Source organism: Eleutherodactylus coqui, chromosome 1 (genome assembly GCF_035609145.1).
Source record: "Eleutherodactylus coqui strain aEleCoq1 chromosome 1, aEleCoq1.hap1, whole genome shotgun sequence".
NCBI lineage: Eukaryota > Metazoa > Chordata > Amphibia > Anura > Eleutherodactylidae > Eleutherodactylus > Eleutherodactylus coqui.
Window position 1 is genome coordinate 94513197 of NC_089837.1, and position 15089 is coordinate 94528285.

General features: G+C 44.9%; 1 protein-coding gene across 1 annotated transcript in view; it reads right to left on the bottom strand.

Moving 5' to 3' along the window:
- Positions 1-1646: 1646 nt before the first annotated feature.
- Positions 1647-15089, bottom strand: part of LOC136622672 (serotransferrin-like) — a 32209-nt gene continuing 18766 nt past the window's right edge. Inside the window, exons 12-17 of the mRNA XM_066598115.1 lie at positions 14174-14332; positions 11623-11773; positions 9713-9777; positions 7483-7661; positions 2485-2665; positions 1647-1836 (exon numbers count right to left, since the gene is read on the bottom strand). Of these exons, the coding sequence (XP_066454212.1) occupies positions 1796-1836; positions 2485-2665; positions 7483-7661; positions 9713-9777; positions 11623-11773; positions 14174-14332 (776 nt within the window). The 3' untranslated portion in view covers positions 1647-1795. The remainder of the gene's footprint in view (positions 1837-2484; positions 2666-7482; positions 7662-9712; positions 9778-11622; positions 11774-14173; positions 14333-15089) is intronic.

Consider the following 15089-nt stretch of genomic DNA (forward strand, 5'->3'; position numbering starts at 1 on the left):
GCTTGAGTTTCTTGGGTTCGCCTATGCTGTGAGTGCACAATGAGTTCCCATTGCGTTGCTTTACCTGTCTGGCACAAATACACTGACTGACTAGGGTAGAAATGTGGGCCGAGGTCCTTGGCGGGGTGAAACTCTGCCATGTTTGGGCGCTCTGATTTCTTCTTGTGTAATACCATCTTTGTGCACCGACAGCATAGGCGAGCCCAAGGAACTCAAAGACTTTACATTGCGGTGTTGCGCTATCTAACACCTACACAGAATGAATTGTGTGGGGACACATGGATTTCCCATTGCTATGCAACTCGCGGCACCTTGGGTCACACAAAATGGAAGCTGGGACTGAGACTGACCCTGGGCCCGCTCACGTGCTTCCCACACAGAATATTGCTGCATTGTGGAGATGTGTGGAAGTGCTGGCACCTAAGTTCCCTTTATGCCCACATTTGCGGCTCCTGACTATTTTGTGACGGAGGTGGCACAGGATTGGAATGATGATCGTGCGTCAATTTATCATCGATTCTCAACAGTATTGTGTGCTATCGCCCCCCCCCTCCTTTCAAAGAGGGTCGCTACCTGGCCCTGTCAGCCCTTTGCAGTGTGTGTCTACGGTTTCTCCTCATCGCAGACACACTTGGAAATAGACATGAGGGTGGTGTAGCTATGCAGCCAGCGTGTGACATGAGGGCAGCTGAAGGCTGCGCAGGGACACTTTGGTGTGCGCTGTGGACACTGGGTCGTGTCGGGGGGTTGGGCAGCATGAAACCCAGGAGAAGTGGCAGCGAAGTGTCCCGCAGGCAGTGATTGTGCTTGGTTGCAGGTAGTGTAGTGCTTTGCTAAGGTGTGCCTTCCTAATGAGGGTTTGTCCGAAGTAAAAATTGTTAGGGGGGGGGCAGACTCTTGCCCCTATTGTGGCTTAATAGTGGGACCTGGGAGCCTGAGATGGAGCCCTGCATGCTGCATCTGCCCTGCCCTATCCGTTTATGTGGTGTTTCCATGACTTTCTGATGTTTTCCAGAGTTTCACAAGTGAAGACCTATCCGGAGCATCGGTCATATACAAAAATGCTCGAGTCCCCCATTGACTTCAATGGGGTTCGTTACTCGAAACGAACCCTCGAGCATCGCGGAAAGTTCGACTCGAGCAACGAGCACCCGAGCATTTTGGTGCTCGCTCATCTCTAATAGTAATACAGATTTTATACGAAACACTAAAAGGGAACCTATCACCTCAGTACAGCACCATAAACTAAGTTACCAAGGTGCTGTTCCAGGTGGTGACAGGAAGCCAAGGGATGTATTTTGTATACTCACACGCTCACCTATTACCCCAGTGTTCCCCGCTGGAGATCATGTGCAGTCTGAAAATTTTAATCTTTTTAGAGCGCTTTGTGGGCATTCTCCCATAGACCTCTATGCGTAAGTGGGCGCACAGTAGTCCGAAAAGAAGAAACTTCACTAGGTGACAGCTCGGGAACAAGGGAGCAGGCAAGTATAAAAAAATACATCCCTAGCCTCTCCGTCATCTCCAGGAACAGCACCATAACTTAGTTAATGGTGCTTTACCGAGGTGACAGGTTCCCTTTAATTTCTATTTTCCTGATTACAGTGTATGAAAATGATGGCGACGTAAGAGATGAACAAACAACATTTTGTAAAAGAAAATCTCAATCTATTTATTGAAAGATGAAAAGGATTGTGACAAGAGCTTCAATGTAGAAGAATCCATTTTTATGGAAAAGAACAAGGAGATAAATGCTGAGGAATATAGATGACAATCCTCGACCAGCACTTGATCTTTAGAACTTGCAGGTATGGAATGTGCAGGCTGCCAGCAGTTCTGTGGATACAAAGCACACAAAGAAAAAAATGAGATTTCTGTGTTGAAAACTTTTTAAAACTTTTGCTCCTAAGAATATGTCAATAAACAGTGATGCCCAACTGGCCCAGGTCCACATGCAGCCCTCTTAAGCTTTATGCCCCTGGAGAAGGGCAAATTCATATAGCTGCCTTCTCTAGGATAATCATCCAATATGAGCATAGTTTCTTTTTTACTTTGTCATATGGTCTCTGGGGTATCATTCCCAAAAGTTGTGTTATGTTTCTATAGATGTATCTCTGCACTGACTTTTTTTACATGCATTTGGTCTACAGTAGGTTTCCGCCATTTTTTCCCTTGAGCCCAAACCTGTTTTTGGTATATAAAATATATGGAGTAAACCCCACAAATATAGCTGTGTAATTATGTTCCATGTGTATGTGTGCCTACACCATGCCTTGGCTGAATGTGAAGTTCGTCATGTGATGGAGTTATTGGCTATATTTAAGGTCCCCACAATAGAATGGGTGGCCATTAGTGCTTGAAGACTTAAATGTTATTGAATTGCCCAAAAATACATTGGTTGACATTAGTTAATACAGAAATGAAGAAAACTAAGAATTTTAAAAAACAAAGGAAATCACGAAGATATGAAAAATGGTGAAGTACCTGACTGTGTGCAACTGCTAATGGCAGACACTGCGGCATTATAATCCTTTCCAAGGAAGTCATTAATTGACCCAATAACTTCACGTAAGCATTGTGTAGAATCCTTGAAGAGTTGGTCTTTGCGACCGCCTTCAGAACTAAACATGTTGAAGAATTCTCCTGTATTCTTTCCAAATTTAGTCTGAAATGGAAAAATAAGAAAAAAGTTAAAAGTTTGATATATGTTACTAGGAGGCTTCATCGAGTAGCTTTTGGACCAAACGCGCAAGTGCCCAATAACCCAACATACTGTAAGGTAGCGAACACACTGTATATAATAGTAAAAAGAATGGTAAAATGGGAAATAAAAGTTTGGAACTTCCATGTAAAGATTAATGGGGTATTATTGTTTAACCTTTTAACTCTTCATTATGTATAGTTACATCATAGAGGTTTGGGGTTTGTATGGAGGGGCATCAGGGTCACACCCTCTTTATACACTGCTAGTGTCAGATGTGTCAGCGGTGAACGTCATCAGAAAAAAAAAATTAGATAACTTCATTCAGAATTGCACTTTTCTGATCACCCCATCTCCCAAGAAAAAATATAATCTAAAGCGATCAAAAAGTGATATATAAAACAAAATGCTACCAATAGAAAGGACGTCCTGCAAAAAACAGCCTTCACCCAACCATGTCGGCAAAATTTTTAAAAATTCGTAGTAATGGTACCGACCCATAGAATAATCATGTCATTATTGCAGCGTGTACACCGTAGAAACAAGTCCTCCCTAAAAATGACAGAATTGCGCTTTGTTTTCCATTTCACTCCACTTAGGCCTCGTGTCCACGGGGAAAATCAGGCCCGCTGTGGATTCTTCATGCAGAATCCCGCAGCGGGTCCCTCTTTTCCTGCGGACATTAGGCCTAAAAAGAAGATTTACTTACCTGTCTGGACACTGTGGATCTTCCCTCCGTCGCAGCCGGATCTTCTTTCTTTGGCCCGGCGGTTGTGCTCGGCATGCCTGTAGCGTGCCGCGCGCACGCGCCGTGCACTTTTTTTTTTTTAACTCCTGCTCTCCCACGCCAGAGAACAGGAATTCAGCTGCAGGTGTGCCGCGGATCCGGACGGCTTCCATAGGTTTCAAAAGAAGCCTGCGGGATCCATCCCCGTGGGACACCTGCACTAAAAGACAAGCCTTCAGACATCTACATTGATGGATAGATAAAAGAGTTATGATTTTTTAACTCTGGGGAGGAAAAAACAGAAGGGAAAAAAGGGGCCACGTCCTGAAGGAGTTAAGGAAATACTGCTTATTCGTCACGTTAAATGTTGTATTCCTATATGGTTTTCAAGATCCTTGCTTGTTGTGATTCAATATGAACCTTAATTGGTTACACCAATGTGAAGCAAATGTGAATTAGCCATGGCCTGTTCTTTCTTCTAATGAACCGAGCATTTGTATGTCTATCTCATGAATTGTAAAGATAGAAATGGGACAAGAGCTTCATGTGCAGGAGTAATTTTGGGAAAGCGGAAGCAATGTATTGTACTCAATTACTGAGGTTGTGTGTTTTACAATTTTTGATACATTTGGTATGCATGTCTAGTTGCTGCCAATTATGGTTCTCTCACTTAGGCCACCTGCAGACGGGCGGAAATTCCACCGCTGGAAGCCTGCATAGGATTGCGTTAACAAACGCAATCCTATGCAGACGTCCGCAGTTTGGCCGCGTGAAATCTCGCGTGGCAAACAAACTGCGGCATGTTCGAGCCCCGCACAGAAATGTCACTCACCCGCCGCCCGCTCCGGTCTACGCATGCGCCGGCTGCCCGGCAGCCGGCACATGAAAGATCCGGAGATACGGGGCGCTGGTGAGTACACGCTGCTCTCTGCAGGCGCTCGGGTCGGGTCCCGCAGCGAGAATTCTCATTGCCGGATCCGACCCGGCCGTCTGCAGGCGGCCTTAGGGATGAATTCTAGACGAAACCTGAAGGAAAGGGTGTAGAAGACCGCTGCTGGTATCAATGCATAGGAGATGAAATGCTCAGGTGAGTATAATTAACCCTTTTCATGACTAAGGGTCATTGATGCTCTTGTGTCCTGGTTACATTCTGCAGATCTCGTATTCTCACTCCAAAAACAAAAACCTTATTTTTCCGGTGACGCATACACACGAGGCCTTGTTTTTTGCGGAAGGATGAATTGAAGTGTAGTAAAATGGGGAAAAAATGCTATTGCTGCATTTGCGAGGTGTATTTTTTCGGTGTTCTTAGTGCAGTGAAAATAACATATTTATTCTGAGTTAGTATGATTACAGCGATACAACATTTATAGAGCCTTTTTTATATAGCAATACTTAAAAAAATAAAATACTCTTAAAAAAAAAAAATAGTACCATATATGCTGGCGTATAAGATGACCTTTTAACCCCCAAAAATCTTCTCTGCAGTCAGGGGTTGTCTTATACACCAGGGTATACAAAAAAAGGGTGGCCAAAAAAAAAAAAAAAAAGTACTCCCCTCCCATGGCGTTCTGCGGCTAACGCACGCAGCGTCAGCCAATCACAGCCATTCAATGATGTCATTGAATAAATTAACCAATCACAGCATTAGCTTTCTGGAGATTTCAAGCGCCGCATCCAGACAGCAATGCTCTGTCGGAGACGAGGAGGGAGCGACAGCCTGCAGCAGCGCCGCAGATTATCGTAGAACGCCAAAGGGAGGTACTGTTTTTTTTTTCACACCGTATTTCCGGCATATAAGGCGACAGTTGGGGGGGGGGGGTCGTCTTATACGCCCAGTCACCTTATACGCCGGAATATACGGTGATTGCTTTCTGTTGCCATCTTTTGAACCTCATAACTTTTTTATTTTCTCATCAATGGAGCTGTGTGAGGGTTTGTTTCTTGCGGGGCGTATCTGTAGTTTGTATTGGTTCAATTTTGGGTTATACATGACTTTTTGATTGCTTTTTTTTCCAAGTTCTTCTATGAGACGTAGTGACTAGAGATGAGCGAACGCGTTCGTCCGAGCTTGATATTCGTGCGAATATTAGGGTGTTCGGGATGTTCGTTATTCGTAACGAACACCATGCGGTGTTCTGGTTACTTTCACTTCCTTCCCTGAGACGTTAGCGCTTTTTTTTGGCCAATATAAAGACAGGGAAGGCATTACAACTTCCCCCTGCAACGTTTAAGCCCTATACCACCCCCCTGCTGTGAGTGGCTGGGGAGATAAGGTGTCACCCGAGTATTGAAATCTGCCCCTCCCGCTGCTCGCTATGGATGCATTCTATATGCGCTCAATGGGGCCAGCGGCAGCAGCGCTGACCCCATTGAGAACATATAGAAGACAAATCCTTCTTCTCTGGCACAGCTGTAACAGCTGTAGCAGAGAAGAACGATGTTTGCCCATTGAATTCAATGGAACCGGCAATACAGCCGACTCCACTGAATGCAATGGGCTGCCGGCGATCGCAGGATGAATGGTCGGAAAGGGGTTAAATATATAACCCCTTTCCTGCAATTCATCCAGAAATGTGTTACACTAAAAATATATACCGGCGTATAAGGCGACGGGGCGTATAAGACGACCCCCCAACTGTCACCTTATACGCCGGTAATACAGTGGAGCAAAGAATAAAAAGCATTACTTACGTTTTTAGATGATCTGCGGCGCTCCTGCAGGCTGTCACTCCCTCCTGGTCCACGGCAGAGTATTGCTTTCTCCACGAAAGACTTTAAATCCCTGCCTCCAGAAGCACATGTGCCTTCAGCCAATCACAGCCAATGACAATGATGTCATTGAATGGCTGTGATTGGCTGTGTTTCTGGAGGCGGGGATTTCAAGGCTTGAAATCCCCGCCTCCAGAAACACAGCCAATCACAGCCATTCAATGACATCATTGTCATTGGCTGTGATTGGCTGAAGGCACGTGTCTTTCTGGAGGCAGGGATTTAAAGCCTTTCATAGAGAAAGCTTGTCTGCCGTGGATTAGGAGGGAGTGACAGCCTGCAGGAGCACCGCAGATCATCTAAAAACGTAAGTAATGCTTTTTATTCTTTGCTCCACTGTATTACCGGCGTATAAGGTGACAGTTGGGGGGTCGTCTTATACGCCCCGTCGCCTTATACGCCGGTATATATTTTTAGTGTAACACATTTCTGGATGAATTGCAGGAAAGGGGTTATATATTTAACCCCTTTCCGACCATTCATCCTGCGATCGCCGGCAGCCCATTGCATTCAGTGGAGTCGGCTGTATTGCCGGTTCCATTGAATTCAATGGGCAAACATCGTTCTTCTCTGCTACAGCTGTTACAGCTGTGCCAGAGGAGGACGATCTTTATGCTGACAGTGGGTGGGGGGGGGGGGGGCACTCTTGCCGCTATTGTGGCTTAATAGTGGGACCTGTGAACTTGAGATGCAGCCCACCATGTAGCCCCTCGCCTGCCCTATCCGTCACTGTGTCATTCCCATCACTTTCCTGAATTGCCCAGATTTTCACACATGAAAACCTTAGCGAGCATCGGCGAAATACAAAAATGTTCTGGTCGCCCATTGACTTCAATGGGGTTCGTTGTTCGAAACGAACCCTCGAGCATCACGGGAAGTTCGTTCCGAATAACGAACACCCGAACATTTTGGTGTTCGCTCATCTCTAGTAGTGACCAAAAAACTGCATTTCTGCCAGTGTCTGAGTATTTTTTTTTTTCTGAGTTAACCATTATTTGATCACTTATACAGTATAATGTAATACTATGGTATTGCATTATACCATTTTATAACAGGCTTCTTATGAAAGATGTGCAATGTGTATGTCATGAAGATGTCAAAGTTTTCTTTGGTGTATGCATGGAAAAGACAAGATGTTCACATTATACTTGGTGTTTGCATGGGAGGTAGCAGAGGCACAACCCGGACAGAAGACATACATGTAGGTAACTTTTTTTCATTTTATAGTCATTTATGCAGGAAAGATTAAGACCTGGGAAACCTCTTCAAGCCTCTATCTTACCTGCTGCTGTTCAACAACTCTTACAACCACTTCTTTTCTGCCTGGCACAGTAACAACCGCATGAGCGGGAACCTGAGCAAGGTGACAATTTTCATATTCATTTACGGGCTTGACAGTGCCATCTTTGCACAATAGACGGAAGTCATGCTCTGTCTTGCCCTTTAGCCAGTCAGGATTATCTATAAAGACGAGAAATCATTAAAAAAGACTTGCTGGTTGGATATTCTTTTACAAAGTCACATTGATTGGATGAATGCATATAGAATTAGTGGACAGAATCAGAGCGGGCCCCAGTCTTTAGAGAACAGTAAAAGCCACTTACATTAAAAGGGTGCTGATTAAAGATGAGCGAGTATACTCGCTAAAGGCAATTGCTTGAGTGACCATTGCCTTTAGCGAGTACCTGACCGCTCGAGACAAAAGGTTCGGGTGCCGGCGGTGGGCAGGGAGCTGCGGGGGAGAGCGGGGCGGAACGGAGGGGAGATCTCCCTCCCCCCCCCCCCCCCCCTCCTGCTGACTGCCGCTACTCACCGCTCCCCTGCGCCGGCACCCGAACCTTTCGTCTCGAGCGGGCAGGTACTCGCTAAAGGCAATGGTCGCTCGAGCAATTGCCTTTAGCGAGTATACTCGCTCATCTCTAGTGTTGATTAGCTGAGTGTTATTGCACATTTTGCTAAACAGAAAGTGACCTCATCCAGGTATTAAGGGGTTGCTCAAGTTATAGTAAAATTTGACCGAGCGCAGGAAATGGTAAAAATAATTTAAGCTATACTCACTGCTCTGATCGCCACTGCTGCTGTCCTCCCTGATGGTCTTCACTTACTTGGCCGCAGCAGTGACATTCTGTCTCCCTGATGAAGCTGCCATAGAGCAGCAATATGCATGGGGGTTTCCTCCTAACAGCTACCGTGTGATGGTTGCATTTTGGCACATTTTGGATGGGTAACTTGCTAAAAGAACTTTGACATGAATACTAGCAACTTTGTGGTTTGGAATCTTTTCTGAAGGACTACTATCTAATTCATGAGCAGTACATAGATTTTTTAATAAGATTTTTTACACTTGGGCAGTGTGTAGAGATGAGCGAGTATACTCGCTAAAGGCAATTACTCGAGCGAGTATTGTCCTTAGCGAGTACCTGCCTGCTCGGAAGAAAAGATTTGGGTGGCGGCGCGGGTGAGCGGTGAGTTGTGGGAGTGAGCAGGGGGAGCAGGGGGGAGAGAGGGAGAGAGAGATCTCCCCTCTGTTGCCCCCCGCCGGCACCCGAATCTTTTCTTCCGAGCGGGCAGGTACTCGCTAAGGACAATGCTCGCTCGAGTAGTTGCCCTTAGCGAGTATACTCGCTCATCTCTAGTAGTGTGCAATATATTGATTCCTTCCATATTTATGCACTTTATATCAGGATGTGGTGTGCTATTATATTTCTCATATGACTTAGGCCATCCAGGCTAATCTTACTTATTGATTGGCTGTTTGTACACACACATGACCGCTACAGCCAATCACTATCCTTAGCAGTACACAGCTTAAAGGGGTTGTCCCGCGCCGAAACGGTTTTTTTTTTTTTTTAAACCCCCCCCCCCCCCCCCCGTTCGGCACGAGACAACCCCGATGCAGGGGTTAAGAAAACCACCCGCACAGCGCTTACCTGAATCCCGGCGGTCCGGCGTCTTCATACTCACCTGCTGAAGATGGCCGCCGGGATCCTCTGTCTTCATGGACCGCAGGGCTTCTGTGCGGTCCATTGCCGATTCCAGCCTCCTGATTGGCTGGAATCGGCACGTGACGGGGCGGAGCTACACGGAGCCCCATTCAGAAAAGAAGAAGACCCGGACTGCGCAAGCGCGGCTAATTTGGCCATCGGAGGGCGAAAATTAGTCGGCACCATGGAGACGAGGACGCCAGCAACGGAGCAGGTAAGTATAAAACTTTTTATAACTTCTGTATGGCTCATAATTAATGCACAATGTACATTACAAAGTGCATTATTATGGCCATGCAGAAGTGTATAGACCCACTTGCTGCCTCGGGACAACCCCTTTAAGTCTACTGAAGCCAGTGATTGGCTGCAGCATTCACATGTGTATATGAGCATGTCTCCAGTGCAACAGTGACATTTTTCACCAAATTAGTGACCACTGCAGCCAATCACTGCTGCGCTGATAATAGGGTCTGCTAAAGGTGATGACAATCTGTGTACAAAATGTGGAGTATAGCAGGAAATACTTACCGTTCATGACCTCAGAGATAGTTGTGTGCTTAACAAAAGCAACCTCTCCTTTCTCACATAGGCACCTTTCAAAAAGTAAGAAACATGTTTATTACTGTAAATCTTTTACAATGAGATTTTAACTTTTTTTAACAATATAAAAAAATGACAAAAGATTTATAAAGATCCACCACCAAATCATCTTCTGACATGTCACAATGTAAGTAGCATGGGAATTTGCAACATTTTTAAGTCAGTTAAAGAATCTGTAAAGTCTGAGATACAACTTGATCTGGCAAATTTAAGTAGCACATCAAAAGACTATTTTAAAGAAGATTTGACCACAAAAGTAGGCAAACACAATGGATATCTTTCCATCAGCTGTTAAAGGGGATGTCACACAATGACAATCCTTGTCCATGTGCCAAAATAGAACACATGATTCTCATACGGGAGATCCAGGTTTAGGAACCTTCTTCTCTATAAGTAAGAATGGAGCGTCACTCCATAAGAGAGGTTCCCACACTTTACATGGATGGCCACTTATTTGATGTGAAGTCACTAACTTTGCAAACAACTTGTGCTTACATGATAGCCAATGTGATAACTAGCAAAACTGCAATTTATTTGAATTACTAAGCCTCATGCCCACGGCCGGGTCAGATTCTGACTGTGAAATATCACAGCAGAATCATACCTGGTGCCCCCCAGAGACCCTATACTCACCTGTCCAGATCCGTGGCCAGTGTCTCAGCCGGCATGCAAGCACAGTGCGGGGCATGACGCGTTGGCACTGGGCTGGGCAGTGCTCACAGCAGAAGTATCGCGGGACGATACATGCACAAAATTGAACATGCTGTGATTTTTTTCCCCTGCATGGGCAGGGGAGAATCGTTTAACACATGATGTCTATGGGCGGACATTGCTGCGGAATTCACGGCAGGTGTATGACTGTGAATTCCGCAGTGATAATCTGTCCGTGGGCATTCGACCTTAAAGGACACTTTTGTGCTGAAAAATCCCTCTAAAGTGCTTGCTACCAGGGGTCTCCCTTCATCCTTACTTGCTGTCCATTGCCTGCTGTCAATGGATGTTATCTCTGTTACTGAACATGGTAGGACAAAAGAACAGGAAGTGTAGGATGTGGATGAGGCATCCTGTTCGTTGACGTATATGAGAGTATAGGGGAGGAGAGAAGATAAGACTCACACAGTCTCATACTTGGAGGTTGTCAGTGTTATTTATAGTTGTGTATGCACATCTCCACGGCTCTATACTGCTGTACACTGCCCTACATATGATGATACTATGCCTCTCTGTGTGCATTGCAGACAGTTAGGCCCCCTGCACACGAGCGGAAATTCCGCTGCTGAAAGCCTGCATAGGATTGCGTTAACAACCGCAATCCTATGCAGACGGCCGCGATTTGGCCGCGCGAAATATTGCGCGGCAAACAAATTGCGGAATGCTCTATTTCTGCGAGCCCCGCACAGAAATGTCACTTACCCGCCACCGGCTCCGGTCTGCGCATGCGCCAGCTGCCCGGCAAGCCGGCACATCAAACAGCCGGATCCGGCGTGCACGGGTGAGTATGCGCTGGTCCCTGCAGGCGCTCGGGTCGGGTCCCGCAGCGAGAATTCTCACCGCCGGATCCGACCCGCCCGTCTGCAGGCGGACTTAGAGAGCAGATTCTGCAGTTCTTTGTGCACAATGTATAGAAGACAATATAAAAGCTAAGACTCCTCCCACCAGTTCTAAGAGAACTGAAAATCAGATGTGAACCCTGCAGATGGAGAAATGGAGAGATACAGGATACAAGCCATACAATGTTCAGAAATAATGTTATTCCTTATGTACACATATTGCAACTTATTCTTAGAGGTCACCTGAAAAGTTAGGTACGCTTTAAGAAAGAGTATTATTACTCCTACCTGAATGCTCCAGTGTAGCCATAGTACAATTCTCTGTTATTATCAGAACACTTTGTGTTGTCCAGTGCTCTACTTGGATCACCAGCACACAGTTTGCAGAGGTTAGAGTTAACATCAGAACCAGGGGCACAGCTCTCTTTAAAGTAAGTTGCTGTAAAAGGTAGAGCAACATGAACTGGATGCAGAAATGTTCTATCAGGTCACAACACATAAGGTAATCTCTACTGATAATGTCCACACAGCAACTTTATTTACTATGAGGCCAGTTCTATGCATGCACTAATCTCAGCTACTCATCCTATCAACTAAAGAACTCTAAAAGTCCACAAAAAAATGTGACCTCCGTACCTAATCTCGTAAATCTGTTAATTTTAACTGACTGCATACATTGCATTTTGCCATGTATGATCATGCCAAGGTCACATTCAGCTTTGTAGATCAGTCCAGATTTCCCCAGAAGGGTGGGGAGGTCACATTTTTTGCTCTATTGGCAGAATAGACTATAAAGTGACCTCCCAACCCTTCTGTGGAAATCTGCGTACCACAGGGACTGCTAAGGCCAGTGATTGACTGCAGTGGACATATCTGTATATCAGCACTTCACTGCTGCAGTCATGTACACATAGCCCGGTGGGGAGAGAATGGAGTAGTGGTAGTGGAAAGCGGGAGATAAACCCAAGGAGCATACATTTATTTTAAGTTTTTGAACATTTGCTACCTTTGGGAAAAAAAAACATCAGTTGGTGTTCGCTTTTTATGGGTACCATGCAAATCTGAGAAGATGACAGGCCCCATAAGCCTTGGAAAGCCAATGACAATCTAGCTAAACATAGTCTATGGTTGCCAAGCTGACCTTGTCACCCCATGCATACATATAGAATTCATCTGCTTGTCCTGTTAGACCCCGTTAACATAAAGTATATTCAGTGCTGATTCCATGCCAAAATCTGCTTCAGAAACCAACCAATTTTAGCATGCAACTGACTGTTATGGACATTCATGCCATAGTTCATAAAGTATTGTGTATTTTTCCGTGTGTGTATTTTGCAATCCATATCAATTTTTGATGCATTTTCCATAGGTCATCCATATTGAAACTTTGTTTGATGGTCCCACATGGATTTGCTTCACAGGGGCTATTTCTGTATGCGGATCTGCTTGTAAATCAGCAGCAGAACTCCAAGGTTCATCTTTGGATATTTGCCATGGATTGTCCAGGTGCAATTTTAAATTTTATAACCAGGTACAGATGTGTTAAAAAAACAACAACACAGCAGCACTTACCCATCCTCACTTCCAGCATTGCAGCTCTGCAGTTCTCATGGTCTCTGTTTAAAACAGAAGACAGGTGACTACTGGCTGCCAATCAGAGGCCGCAGTATCATTGTTCCAAACTCCTGGCATCCTGACGCCCAGAAGATGGGCGATGATGCCAGGAAGATGGGCAGTGATGCTGCATCCTCTACTTGGCAGACAGCGGTCAATTGACTTCCGCTGTCAACAGAAACCAGGAAACCTACAGGGCTGTAATGCTGGATCGCTGGGGCTAAGGACAGGTAAGTACTGCTACAATTATTACTTTTACACATCTGCACCTGACATTAAAATTGCAAATGGTAACCGGACAACCCCTATAAATGGCAGATCGAGATCAGAAAAATCTGACATGGATCTGACCCATAGTAAGCCATATGAATAAGGTCTTATAAGGATCATCTGTAAATTGTTCATGCGCTTATTAATATCACAGGCATCCTAAATTTATTTATTTTTTACTAATTTTTGTTTTTCTGTTGCACACTTTTTTTTCGTTCAGCTGAAGTTCGGACAGCAATGTAAAGAATTGGTGTTTTATTTCCACTTGTCATGGCTATGTCCAGGAAAATAAAGGATTTATATTGCAATGAATCCCTGGATGCTCGTTAATTGATGTCACTGCGTCATATAATTGTATTGTTTTCCTCTTCTTAATTTACATGGATATAGAATAAAACAATAGTCAATACTAGATATTCGCAAATCCGGCACAAAATGCTAGAAGAAAAAGTCCTGCATGCAGTCTAGTAAAATGCTGGATAGCTGAATAGAGACCAAATGGACATCATTAATGTCAATGGAGTCTGTTTGGTGCTTTTTGGTTCCATCATATGACAAATCCATTCGGCATGGAAATTCCACTTTCCTGTTCCTCAAATGGAGCAGGAAACGGAACCCCCAAATGCTGATGTGAAATCAGCCCAAGTATACTATATGACATTTGTGATCTTCACTAAACATATTCTTGTGCAGACAAGAGACATAACAAAGAAGAGGAAATACATATCACAATATGAAGTACTGATCTTGGTTGGCTTATCAGAGTAGTCCATGCTATACTATGCATATCTCTGGATGTAGTCATAGAAAGCCGAACCTAAAAACATTCAGAGAATAGGAAAACTATGTACAATAACACATTGGATAACACATATCCTTCCTTTTTTTATTTGCCCATTCATCTATTATTTCAGATCAGCACCCACTGTTAAGTTTTCCTAGGTAGGATACTTACACATATCACAATGGCCTATTTTTTTACTAAGAAGACCAACAGGTATATTCCATCCAGCGGTGCGTCCAACGGCTGTGTGACATGTTTTCTTGCCGCTAAGATCATCCCATCTGGTGCTTGTGTCGGTTGCCTTGATGATGGCAACAGCATAATATGTGCCTTTGGAAAGAGAACAAGGGTGATGTTTTTATATACTAAAAATGACATGGACAACAATACTATGGACTGAATTTCTTCTTCTTGCAACATTAAAGCAGAACATAATAGCCATCCAGATCCTAAAGTGAATGCATGTCCTTCTTTGATCACCATTTTTGATCAACTTCTTTGATCACCAACAGAGTAGATTGATGGGGTTCCCATGCCTGGGATTCCTGCTGATCAACTGTTTGTGTGCTTGTGCACTGATCTGACTTTTGCAAGAAACAGACAGCTCCGTTCCCACTACAGTGACTCAGACGGGTATTACAGGTTAAGTACCCTTTGAGGTCTCAGTCACACAGGCTTTTTGATGCACAAATTTTTGAACACATCAGTTATGCGTTCAAAAATTCACGTGACCAAAGTGGGCGTCACGGCAGAAAAAACGCTGCTAGCAGCATTTATCCACTCAAAAAGAGCGCTGACCGCTATCCCCTGCTGCGGCTGTGACAGCTGCAGCAGGGGATTCCTTGGATGTGAAACCCCTGGATGCTGTCACATCCAGGGGTCTCACCTTCGGTCAATGGGGCCAGCGGCAGCTGCAGCGGCCCCATTGACATACAGAGAACATCACGATCCTCTGCTACAGCTTTGGCAGAGGATTTCTTCATCTCCGCGGGGAGTCCCATTGTCAATGGACATTGTGACAGCATTGTCACAGTGTCTAGTGCAAAATGGGACTCCCCGCGGAGATGAGGAAATCCTCTGCCCCAGC